This window comes from Ursus maritimus, unplaced genomic scaffold, assembly GCF_017311325.1.
Source record: "Ursus maritimus isolate PB19 unplaced genomic scaffold, ASM1731132v1 scaffold_30, whole genome shotgun sequence".
NCBI classification, from domain to species: Eukaryota; Metazoa; Chordata; class Mammalia; order Carnivora; family Ursidae; genus Ursus; species Ursus maritimus.
The window spans coordinates 5,043,605-5,055,508 of NW_024425564.1; the positions used below are offsets into that span (position 1 = coordinate 5,043,605).

The 11,904-nt window shown below is 55.0% G+C and overlaps 3 protein-coding genes across 4 annotated transcripts; 1 reads left to right on the top strand and 2 right to left on the bottom strand.

Annotated features, from left to right (window-relative positions):
* Positions 1–437: 437 nt before the first annotated feature.
* PFDN6 (prefoldin subunit 6) lies at positions 438–1,753 on the bottom strand. Its single transcript, XM_008693435.2, has 5 exons — positions 1,727–1,753; positions 1,431–1,581; positions 1,112–1,182; positions 908–1,032; positions 438–680 (listed from the first exon to the last, which is right to left on the bottom strand). Exons 2-5 carry the CDS (start codon positions 1,492–1,494, stop codon positions 551–553), a joined length of 390 nt encoding a protein of 129 aa, XP_008691657.1. The 5' UTR covers positions 1,495–1,581; positions 1,727–1,753; the 3' UTR covers positions 438–550.
* Positions 1,754–2,103: 350 nt separating this feature from the next.
* Positions 2,104–9,627, top strand: WDR46 (WD repeat domain 46). The gene is made up of 15 exons (XM_008693436.2): positions 2,104–2,260; positions 2,366–2,578; positions 2,689–2,769; positions 2,918–3,030; positions 3,156–3,243; positions 3,378–3,439; positions 3,679–3,783; positions 3,871–4,021; positions 4,135–4,270; positions 4,464–4,563; positions 8,179–8,492; positions 8,640–8,734; positions 8,889–8,984; positions 9,128–9,241; positions 9,354–9,627. The coding sequence occupies exons 1-15, from the start codon at positions 2,192–2,194 to the stop codon at positions 9,453–9,455; spliced, it is 1,839 nt and encodes a 612-aa protein (XP_008691658.2). The 5' UTR covers positions 2,104–2,191; the 3' UTR covers positions 9,456–9,627.
* Positions 9,628–9,895: 268 nt separating this feature from the next.
* Positions 9,896–11,806, bottom strand: B3GALT4 (beta-1,3-galactosyltransferase 4). Of its 2 annotated transcripts, none has more exons than XM_040644768.1 (2): positions 11,668–11,806; positions 9,896–11,348 (listed from the first exon to the last, which is right to left on the bottom strand). In XM_040644768.1, exon 2 carries the CDS (start codon positions 11,324–11,326, stop codon positions 10,172–10,174), a length of 1,155 nt encoding a protein of 384 aa, XP_040500702.1. In that variant the 5' UTR covers positions 11,327–11,348; positions 11,668–11,806; the 3' UTR covers positions 9,896–10,171. The 2 variants fall into 2 exon arrangements, with proteins under 2 accessions (XP_040500702.1, XP_040500701.1); XM_040644767.1 differs by lacking the exon at positions 11,668–11,806 and adding an exon at positions 11,535–11,642.
* Between the last annotated feature and the right edge of the window lie 98 nt (positions 11,807–11,904).

Below are 11,904 nucleotides of genomic sequence, written 5' to 3' on the forward strand. Positions count from 1 at the left end.
CATGTTGGGATTTTAAATCAGTCTAAGCTACATTCAAACAAATTCTAGAACGAGACTAAGGGAGATGCCAGGGCTTTTTGGAGGATGACAAGAAATCATAGCAAGGAGGGTCACAACATTTCATCTTGGGGTCTCAGTTTAGATTACTGTGAGTTCTGCCATTAAACTGACCTTCCCAACAGTTGTTGTGTTGTAAGTGCTCTTCTCCTGTTTCCTGAAAGGGTGTGCCAACCAAGATAAGGAAGAATTAGGGTTGCATATACAGACAAGTAGGTTTGATACATTTCAGATTTTAGTCTCAGGAAAGAAGGAAGGATTACTCTGCTGCAGAGAGATTTCAGGTACAAGAATTTGGACCTGACGGAGTAATGTACGTGGTGTGCATATTAAGTGGAAGAGGCCCAGGGAACAAATGGAGACAATTATGACAGAAAGTGGCTGGTCAGAAAACAGCCAGGTGTTTTCACATTTTATTAGCTACAGTATAGACCCTAGAGCTGCCTCATTCCCTCCCCTCCCCTTCCCCCCCCCCCCCCCCCCACCGACGGGGTCAGGCCTTTCCAGAAGCCCCTGCCTTGGCTGCCTGCGCCCGCTGGAACTCCTGCTGCAGCTGAGCCAGGGTCTCCCTCTGTTGCTCTGACTGCTGTTCGAGGTCCCGGAGCTGGGATTCGTATCGCTTACTGAGGAGAGGGAAGAGAGACAAAGAAGCAAATAAGGAGAAATTCATGGGACTTACTACTGAGAGTGCTGAAGACAAGGAGGAGATTGATAGAAAACCTGAGATCTGGAGAGGGTTTAGAGGAACTGGACAAGAGGCGGCTACTCGGGAGCTACTCTACAACGGCTCCTCAACACCTCTACTCCAGCGGTGTCAGGTGCATTGCAGGGTGGCCCAACGAAGACTCACATTTCAGCTGTGATATAGTCCAGCCTCTTCCCCACGGTGGCCCGAGCCTCTCCCAGCTCCTGTTTGACCAGCACAGGACCCAGAAGTTTAAAGACCACGTTGGACCCATCTAGCAGGGCCAGCTCCTGATGAAGGGATGGGACATACATGATCAGAACCAAAGCCAGTACAGGTCCCTCCTCACCCCCACAAGTCCTCTCTCACCTCCTTCACGATGTTATTTTCTGTTAGTTGCGCTTCAAGCTTCTGCCGCCCTGACATGGATTTACTCAAGTCTGGGGGTTGGGAAAAAAGGCTTGATTAGAAACCTGAAATGTGCCGCCTGACCCCAATCCTGGTGAGAAGAAAATGGAGCTAAGGAAGTAGACAAGGATGTGGCAGCAGGTCAGTGGGTGGGGAAGAGCACTGAGATGGGGAAGGAGCTGCACGCGGGGCCTCGGGTGGGGCAGAAATCATTATCTTGGTTTGGCTTTGGGCTGAGTGAAGGGACTGGGGCGAGGCTGCACCGACCCTGCTCCCTTACCCTTCTGTAGCTGCTGATATTTCTCCACTTCTCCCTGTAGCTTCTTCTGGATTAGCTCGGCCATGGCGGGGACGAAGGCCTGCGGGGAGCGGGAGAGGGGCGCTGGGTCTCACACTGTGGAAGGTACCCGAACTCCCTTTTCTGGCCTGGCCTGCGGAAATGACAGCACTCTTGGGAGGCAACCTCCCGGGGCACCGCAGCCTCACCCCAGCCGGGAGAGCCCTCTACCCCGGCCCCGGTGGGTGGCGGGCGCAGCAAGACCCTAAAGCCCTCAACCGTAACCCAACCCTACTCACGTTCTCCCTTCAGTATTACTAAACCTGGAAGTAAACAAAGAATGCTGGGAAAAGACGGCGCCGGAAGCTGTCTTCTGATGCATGCCGGGAACCGTAGTTTTGGCATGTTTAATGAACGGTGTTCCGTCCGAAGACTGGACTCAGGAGGTTTTAGGCAAGATGGGGAAACGAAGCCGGAAGGAGAATGCGCACCGTTACTTAGGCCCCAGCCCCGGACTACCTTTCTTTCACTACTCGGGCATAAGCAGCTGCTCCGGATTGTGGGATCAAGGCCTGCCCCGGATTGCGGGGTCAAGGCCTGCCCCGCCCCTCGAGAAAGTGAGCCCTCATTCAAGATGGCGCCAGAAGGCTTCAGACCTGGTAGGCGCTGATTGGATGAGGGCAGGCGGACTTCCGGGATTTTACAAGCTGTCTGTGGGACTGCTGAGAGGAGTTTGCACGTGGATCGTCGTTCGGGTGGGCTAGATGGAAACAGCACCCAAACAGGGCAGGGATGTCCCGCCCAAGAAGGACAGACTTCAGGCCAAGAAGAAGGTAGAGACATCTCCTCCCTAGGAAGGGCAGTTTTTAGCTGCGGGGTCCCGGGGGGCGGGGCGGGGCGCGGGCTGTGGACTATTAGAGCTTTTGATGTGCCTGTAGAAACCGCGGAGGTACTGGGAGGAAGAAGCCACTCTGACCGCTGCGGGAGCCTCTCCAGGGCCCCCTCGTAACAAGAAGAGGAATCGTGAGCTCCGCCCCCAGAGGCCAAAGAACACTAACATCGCAAAGAAGTCTCGGATCTCCAGGAAACCACAGCTCCCGAGGAAACACCGAGAACGGAGGAATACTGAGCCTCAGCGGAGCGTGTCCGGGGTGAGCCTGGGACCTGAAAAGGTGGCGGGCAAGTCCCCTTGTGCTTTACGGGTGCAAGGATCGGGGTCATCAACCCTAGCCTCTTTGCTAATTGTTTTCTCCTTCCCCAGGCCCAGGATCCATTTCCAGGCCCTGCCCCGGTCCCTGTGGAGGTAGCTCGGAAGTTCCGTCGTATTGACAAATCCAAAAAGGTGAGGACCAGCCGGAGAGTGGGGAGAAGTTGCAGCCCAGGAGTATACGAGTGAGTTGGGTGGAGGGGGGGGGGGGCGCGTGGCTCTCCTGGGATGCCACATAATGTCTGGTTCTTCTCCCACTTTTCCCCCACCAACGATGTTATAGCTGCCACATTCGAAGTCCAAAACCCGAAACCGACTTGAAGTGGCCGAAGCTGAGGAAGAGGAAATAAGTATTAAAGCTGCTCGTTCTGAACTACTGCTTGCTGAGGAACCCGGGTAAGTGGACCCTAATGTGGGCCTCCGCAAGGCCCTGCTTTATGGGGCTTTTCTCTCTCATTTTCATGTTGGTCCACCCGCTGCATGTTTTGGAGTTTTACTGCAACTCCAGTACTCACTCCTAGGTTTCTGGAAGGGGAGGATGGGGAAGACACAGCAAAGATACGCCAGGCCGACATTGTGGAGGCTGTGGATATTGCAAGTGCGGCCAAGGTGAGGCTGAGTTGAAAAGGGGCCACTGGCTGGATTGGTGGTGCAGAGCAAGGTGGAAGTGGGGACTAGAAGAGGGAACAACTAAAAGGAGCCACTTCTTTCTTGATTTTTCCCCCCACTCTTTCCTTTCTCAGCACTTTGATTTAAACTTGAGGCAGTTTGGACCCTACAGACTGAATTACTCCCCAACCGGGAGGTAAGGCTGGATAGCAGTGTGTTGAACTAGGATGTGGTTCATCTGCTTAACCACTTCAGCCACACCCTCCTCGGCTGTACCAGTGTATGTTTAGGCTGATGATGTGGGGAGGGTCCTGTGATTTGTTTGCATGTGAGGGTGAGCATATAGAGGAGGGACTGGTGTGGGACAGACCTCAAATGGTCTGAGTCAGGGTGCTTTCCTGCACTGACACTCTGCCTGTCCCCTGCCTCCAACAGACACCTGGCTTTTGGAGGGCGCCGGGGTCACGTGGCCACCCTGGACTGGGTAACAAAGAGGCTCATGTGTGAGATAAACGTCATGGAGGCCGTGCGGGACATCCGGTCAGTGTGGGTGAGGCATCCCCTTCCGGATTGAATGACCATCCCTTGACCCCCTTTCCCACTGAACAACTTCTCCCCTCCTTCCAGGTTTCTGCATTCGGAGGCACTGCTCGCTGTCGCTCAGAATCGCTGGCTTCACATCTATGACAACCAGGGCATCGAGCTCCACTGTATCCGCCGCTGTGACCGAGTCACAAGGCTGGAGTTCCTGCCTTTCCACTTCCTCCTTGCCACGGCTGTGAGTGGCTATGGAGCACAGGGACTGGGTGGCAGCCCTTGAGAAGACTGCTTCTTCTCTGGGATCCCAGTAGAAGGATAGAGGGCAATCAGGACTCATTCTCTCTTTCTCAGTCAGAGACGGGGTTTCTGACCTACCTGGATGTGTCAGTGGGAAAGATTGTGGCAGCTCTGAACGCTCGGGCTGGACGGCTGGATGTCATGACTAAGAACCCTTACAATGCCGTCATCCATCTCGGACACAGCAATGGTTGGTCTCTGGCTGAGCTTTGACTCTCTGATCACCCTGACCGGCTTTGCTTCTATGTTTGTACCTTGCAAGTGCCTTCAGGTTGCCCCTGTTCCTCCCTCTCGTTACCCCTTGGCCTTGAGACCCTGTCTTTCCCAGATGTGATCACCACAGCGCTTATTAGTAACTTTGGCTCCTCTCTCCTGACGCCCAGGTACCGTGTCCTTATGGAGTCCGGCCATGAAGGAGCCACTGGCAAAGATTCTCTGTCATCGGGGTGGGGTCCGGGCTGTGGCCGTAGATTCTGCAGGCACGTAAGTCACTTGTTTGGTCATGAGGTGCTGGGGAGGTCATAGCTGGGTAGAAAGGTATAGAAGGCAGTGTGCCTTTAGGAGCACAGACTCCCAGTCAAGCTGTCTAGGTTTAAATCCTCGTTGGGGCACCTGGGTGGCTCAGTCGGTTAAGTGTCTGACTCTTGATCTCAGCTCAGGTTTTGATCTTAGGGTCGTGAGTTAAAGGCCTGCATTGAGTTCCATGATGGGCGTGGAGCCTACTCAAAAAAAACAAGAAGGTAAATAAATCCTCGTGTTAACCACTGACCAGCCATGTAAGTGTGGGCACATTTCATAACCTCTTTGTGCCACATACTTTCCTCGCCCCAAGAGTAGGGATGAGTATCTAGCTCAAGGGTCAGAAAGCTTTTTCTGTAAAGAGCCAGATAGTAAAGATTTTAGGTTTTGCTGGCCAAGAGGCAAATTTGAGTGTATCATATAGGTATTTGAGTAAGAGAAAACAAAGCATCACAAATTTTTAAGCAATAAAATTAAAAATATAATAGTTACTGAATATAGTATTTTTGTAATACAGGTCCACTAATGGGAAGAATTGGATTCTTCTTTTTGAGGATAACATTTTGCTCAATTGAGGTTCAAAGTTATGTTCTAAATCAGCAAACCCAGTTACAAATGTTTATCTGTTAACATGGATCTCTGGAGAGATTTTACCTATTTCATCTTCAAAGACCTCTTTCACACAGATGATGAGATAGGTGGTACTTGAAACGCTGTCAAGTTATAACTGTGTCACTGTGAGTTGTCATGAGCCCACAAGTGGTGCAAAGAGGTGACATGCCACATGTGGTGTCGGTCCTGACCGGTCTCCCGGGCTGTTGTAGTACAAAGGCAACCACAGAAGAAGCCAGTGAACGAGTGCGGTCGTGCTCCGATACACCTTCCTCTGTGGACGCTGAAATTTGAATCTTCTATGTAATTTTCACCTGTTTCAAAATATTTTTGAACTTTTCTGGGCGCTTAAAAATGGCCAAACCATTCGGAGCTTGAGGGCTGTCCAGAAGTAGGTGGTGGGCCAGAGCTATTTGGCTCATGGGCTGTAGGTCACCAAGCCCTGGGCTTAGTTCGTAAAGCCGTCCTCGACGTTAACGTGAGTTAAGGCATATAGAGTTTAGCATGGTGCCCAGGGAGTATGGAGCCCTGGCTTTCACCATTGGCATCATTGAAGGTGATCGTTCTCTCTTTAGGCCTGGTTGGTGACATGAGGGATAGGAATGGTGGGCCTGCTCTGAATTTCTACTCCTGGGGAGTTTGCAGCTGCCCCGCTGTGCCATCAGGGGTGTGTGTGTGTGTGTACGTACCTGGCGTGCTGTGTTCCACACAAGTTCCCTCTAATGGGATTAGTGGGTGTTCCTCTTAATTCCTTTCTTTATTAGGCACTCGCAGGCACCTGCTGCGGGCTGGGCTCTGGGCTGAGGTTCTGGGCTGGGGGGCGGGTACAAGGATGATGAAGAGGCCATCGAGCCTACCCTGTACAGTATTCCACTTTATGTACAGAGACGGGGGGGCTGTAGTTTACAGAAATGATTATTCAGGAGATGCATTTAATTTCTGCTGCGTTGTCTTCTGTCACCCCAGACTTAATGTGTCTGTCACGGGATAGGTCATCCCACTCCCTGACTCCTCCTTGCTTGCTCCCTTTCTGCCACATTTTCCTGTCACCCAGAATTTGACTTGACACCTCTAGCTACACAGCCCCATGGTCTTCAGCTATCAGGACAGGAACCAAATTGCTGCTTACTGGGTGCTTCCTGGGTGCCCAGGTTCAGCTACTTTGGTGACATCACTTCATTACTGCCCATGACCCCCTGTGAAGTCCCGGCTGCTGTCCCCTGGAGGGCCCTCCGAGGTCTGTTTCTCTCCATCCTTGCGCTCTCCTGTGAAGGTGCATGACGCTCGCAGCCACTTTCCAGCCTCTGGTTCTTCCTGCTTCTGGCGTGTCCTGGTGCTGTTGGCAGACTGATCTTTCCCACAGCTGTTTTCTTCCTCTCACACTACTGTGCGGGAATCTTCTACATGAGGTATAAACCATGTAACTTTATTTTTAAATGGTTTTAAAGAAAGTCAGGAAAAGTAACAGCCTGGTAGCCACCAACTTATAAAAACCTTCCAGATGCTCAGACCCCCCCTTGTCCTCCCATAGTTGTTGTATCTTTGGGGCCAAGTGATTTGTCTCAACTATTTTTACTCTGTATTTGTGCCAGCCTGACTTTAGGAGAGTGCTTTCTGTGGGCCCCTGAATCTAAGCTGTGATTTGCCTTCTCTGAGCTGTTTCGGTCAGGTAATGCTGTGCCCAAGGCCTAATCACTTAGTTCCCTGAGATTTGGTCAACACCTTGAGAACAGCTGTGGTCCTTGATCTTAGGCCCACCTCTGCTTATCTCTGGTCCTCCTCGGGAGCACCTCAGACAAGAAGAGATGAGGCTTAGTGTCTGCCTTAAGAGGCATTCTGGAAGCTTGCATTAGGATTGGATTGGATTCTCAGAACTAAACTGTTTTCTCCAAGTTTAGAAGCGTGGTAGTGTAGCCTGGATGCCTTCCAGCCAGTGGGCTGGGATTTGTGCAGCGGATCCCAAAGAGAGTGGGGAGAGAAGCCAGCATGTGCCCTTGAGTTGTGGGTTGACTGAAAGGTTTGACCCTGTGTCCGAGGAGCCCTCAGTAATTCCTGGCTAGCACTGGTGGTCGTCCTACCTGCTGGAACTGGGGCCTTGATCGTCTTGTGTCTGCAGTAGAGTCCAGCTGGGCGTCTGTTCAGTCCCATCACAGGGCTCGTGCCTCTCGGAGAAGCCTCTCTGAGGCTCCCTCTTCTGAGGTTCACAGCCAAGAAGAAGAGAGTCCGTGGCCTCTTGGTAAACTGACATCCCCTGGCCTTGCTGCTCTCCCTTCAGCCTCCCTCTCAAACTCCCAACCTCTGAAAACAAACAGCCACAGTGCAGGATTCCAAGAGTGTTGCCCTCCCTTCTTCCAGGGAAACAGGGTGGGGCACGTCCTCCAGCGCATTCTGTCATTGCTTCCTCCGCTTTTCTCAGCTCCATGAAGGCTTCAGCTTGTCTGCTTATCTCTCATTGCTAGAGAGCAGTGTTGGGGAATCTGGGTCCTCAGTCTGAGTTTAAAGAGCCCCTCCAATTTGTCCCCTCGTAATCCTGCAGAGCTCTTGTCCCACCAGTCCCGAAAACAGACCTGTTTCCATCTCACCTCCACGCTGTGGTGATCTTACATTTGTACCTGCTGTATGTTTCTTGTGCTTCCTTGAGAATGACCTCGAACAGCTCCAATCCCAGTTTTATTATGAAGTCCTCCCTGACCACTGCTGTCAGTCCTTCTCTTTGCTGAGCCACCGTGCTGTGTGTGCAGCGGAACATGTCATTTCGGTACAGGTGGGAGTGTGCGCTCTCCCTTTGATTAAGAGGACAGACACCGAAGAGACAGGCCTGACTTGAATTCTAGCTCAGCCACTCACCTTGCTCTCCCTCCTCTGAGCTTCAGTTTCCTCATCTGTAAGACTTTACGCCTGCACTTGGCCACAGCCCTGTTCAGTAAGTCCACACAACAGATTCATTGACTGCCCTCTCTCCACCAGGTACATGGCCACCTCTGGCCTGGACCACCAGCTGAAGATCTTTGACCTACGAGGGATGTTCCAGCCTCTGAGTGCTCGGACCCTGCCCCAGGGAGCGGGGCACCTGGCCTTTTCCCAGCGGGGACTGCTGGCTGCAGGCATCGGTGACGTGGTGAACATATGGGCAGGGCAGGGCAAGGCCAGCCCACCCTCCCTGGAGCAGCCTTACCTCACCCACCGGCTCTCAGGCCACGTGCATGGCCTTCATTTCTGCCCCTTTGAAGATGTGCTGGGGGTGGGGCACAATGGCGGCATCACCAGCATGCTGGTCCCTGGTGAGTGGGCCAGGGGATGGGATCCGTGTGAATGAATTCTGGGTGAAGTTTGGGTTGGCTCAAGACAGCCAGGAGCAAAGGGCTTGGTTGGGTTGGAGCTGCTGGGCTGGGTTCTGGTTATGGCTCCATGCTTCTCTGTCCCTCTAGGGGCTGCTGAACCCAACTTTGATGGCCTGGAGAGTAACCCTTATAGGAGCCAGAAGCAGCGCCAGGAGTGGGAGGTGAAGGCCCTGCTGGAGAAGGTGAGCATGAGCCTGTGTGTGGTTTGGGCTGGGGTTGGGGAGAGCTCCCCATGCCCCAAGAGTCTTGGCAAGAGTGGGATTTAGCAGCCTCTGGCCTCCGTCCCTCTTTGGGTTACCCTCCTGTGACCCTTTCCTGTGCCTCTGACACCTCCAGGTCCCTGCAGAGCTCATCTGTCTGGATCCACGAGCCCTGGCAGAGGTTGATGTCATCTCTTTGGAGCAAGAGAAGAAGGAGCGGATAGAGAGGCTGGTATGGAGCAGGCCCCAGTGCTCAGGCCCTACTCCCCTCCCCATGCTCCCTGTGCCATGTCCCCCGAAGTACGGCACAGCAGATGGGGGCTGCCACATTTCCTGGCCTCTGAGGATTTCACCCTTGTCTAACCCCCACCTTAGGGCTACGACCCTGAGGCCAAAGCTCCCTTCCAGCCGAAGCCAAAGCGGAAGGGCCGCAGCTCGACAGCAAGCCTGGTGAAGAGGAAGAGGAAGGTCATGGATGAGGAGCACCGGGTAAATGATCATTGGGGGATGGGCCAGGCATCCCATGGGCTGCACCCTCCTGCCAGTGCCTCTGCTCTTGCCAGCCTGCCACTTCTCACCTTACCCCTGTCTCCCCACCCAGGATAAAGTCCGGCAGAGCCTTGAGCTACAGCCACAGAAGCAAGAGAAGAAGGCCAAGCCCCTGAGGGCCCGGCCATCTGCCCTGGACAGATTTGTGTGCTGAGCCATGCTCCATGGTGGCCTGAGAACAGTCTGTCCCCAGGATTGCCTGTGCCTGTGGGGAATTGACCCTGTTCCTTGGAATAAGGAGGGGGCGGTGTGCGCCTTCTCCAGTTGGGGAGGGACAGCTGGCTCCAGGGCTGGGTTGGTATTAAAGATTTTTTTGTTTTGTTTTGGATAATGTGTCTAGATCATCTTGGGAACCTGTTCCCCTCCCTTTGCCTAGCATGGAACTACTCTAGGATCTGAGGGGGTCATGGTATCCTTCTTCCCTCACCCTGTATTTTATCACTGTGACCTTAGTCTTGTTCTTTAGGGGCCTTCCTCCTCTCTTTCCCACGTCCCTGGCGATGTCCTTCCCATCCAGCATGGTCTGGCAGCCTCCAGGCTCCCCAGGTTTGCGTTCTTGGGCTCCTGGTGAGGACCACGCTGCACTCGAAGAGGTAGACAGACAAGTTTATTGAGGAGCTTGTGCCCCTCCTGTGCCACAGCTGGAGAGGACAGCCCCAGCATTGTTTTGCTCTTCCTGGTGACCATCACTGGGGCTGGCAGGCCAGGCCCCTGAATTTCTCCTGTATTCCTCCATCTTCAGTAATAGAGCATCTGATAGAGGACACTGGTAGCTGCAGCCAGTCAGGGCCCCCTGCCTTAGGCCTGGGCGAGAGAAGGTTGTGGGGGTGCCAGCTAGACCCTCACTCACTCCTGTGGCCCCAGGCACTCTCAGCTGTGAAGCCAGGCTATTACCCGACACCGAAGGATGCCCAAAACTTCCTGAAGCCAGGAGCAGAAGGGTGCCATCCTTTCTCCTTCAGAGCCGCCCACCAGCTTCCAGGCTTCCTGCATTTTCCAAGGGTCCAGCTTATGGGATGTCAGCAGGAATTTCCCATAGCAGCACCGGTCCAAGGGGTAGTGGGTGGCCCCAGCCAGCTTAACACAGTGGGTTGGGGTGAGGCCTCCTCGTCGGGCGCTTACCCCCACAAAGACATCCTCCAGTGGCAGAGAGGGTGCCCGGCTGGCCACTTTCAGGATGAGCTGCACAGCAGAAGCTGACAGCACGTACCCTGTGCCAGAGGCATAGGGTGGAAAGGGGCCCCAGGTGGGAGGCCACTGCTCCTCTGATATCTGGTGCTTGCTCCCTGGTGTCCGAGAGGGGTGCACCCGCCAGTGCACACGGCCCAGGTACAAAAGAGGCATTGGCTGGCTCCTCAAGACAGACCCTACTTCCCAGTCTTCATCTCCAGCCTCAACCTCTCTTGGAGGCGGCTCCTTGCCCTTCTCCCATTGTTCCCAACGGCCCCCTCGCCGAATCAGCTCTGATACCAGTTCGGGGACATTGACAAACACGTCATCGTCTGTCTTGAGGATGTAGCGGGCCATGGAGCAGTGTTTGTTTGCCCAGTTCAGCCCGCTGAGGGTCTTGAGAGTAAGGTTACGGTAGGAGTCCCGGAAGGCCGCCTGCAAGATGTCCCCCTGGGCTGCTGCCTCCTGCACTAGATCGATGCCGTGGGGCTCCCTCGTAGGATGCCACAAGCTTGGCTCTCCGAGCAGAAAGAGAGTCTGCACCCTGAGCCCCCGGGCCTCGCGCAGCCCGCCCCACGAAGCCCGAATGGCATTTCTTTGGTTCAGGTTGTCTGGGGCCGTGCACACAAGGATGAGCAGGAAGGGTGGGGCGCCGGGACCCCTGCACGCCTCTTCATTGGGGATCAGGAGGCGGGGCAGGGCCAGGGGCGGCCCTGGGGAGGCCGGAGCCGGGCGCAGGGAGGCCAGCGAGAGGCTCAGCAGCTCTTCCCCGATGCCCGAAGGCCCGAAGAGGGTCCAGATAATCACCAGCAGCAGGGCGGCAAGGAGAAGGCGCCGGAAGAGGCTGAGGGGCATGGTGTGGGGTATCACAAGTGACCTGGAGAGAAAGATGAGGGCGGTTAGTGGGCGGACGCCCCAGGTGTACGTGACCTGAATCCCTAACCGGCCACGCCTGGGATGGAGCGGGCGGCTGGTGCGCGCGGCCAGTACCGGCGCAGAAGAGCGCCGAGACCCGGGAGGCTGGGGGGGGGGCGGGGCACAGCCGTAACTGCGGGAAGGTTACCTTGTCGGGGCCCCGCCGCCCCAAAGCTCGGCTCCATGGTGAGGTTTCGTTGCAGCGCTGGCCGCCCCTCCCCCGCCCGCGGTGGCGGCTGGGTCCCGCCCCCCTCCCTGGGAGGGTGTAGGGCCGCACGCACACCCGCCTCCCCGGAAGCTGCTTAGAAGCTTCGCGGCCGCGGCGGACGGAATACCGCAGGCAGAGCACCGGCGGCAGCCGAATCTGGAGCGTGCCGCAGTCGCGGAAGCGAACGCAGGACAGCCTACCAGCCGCGGCCAACTTCCTCAACCACACGCGCGCCCCCTCGCTCTGCTGCGGAGCCCAGCTCTTCCGGGTCAACGATTTAAGAGGATTTCATCCCCACCGAGAGCCCATA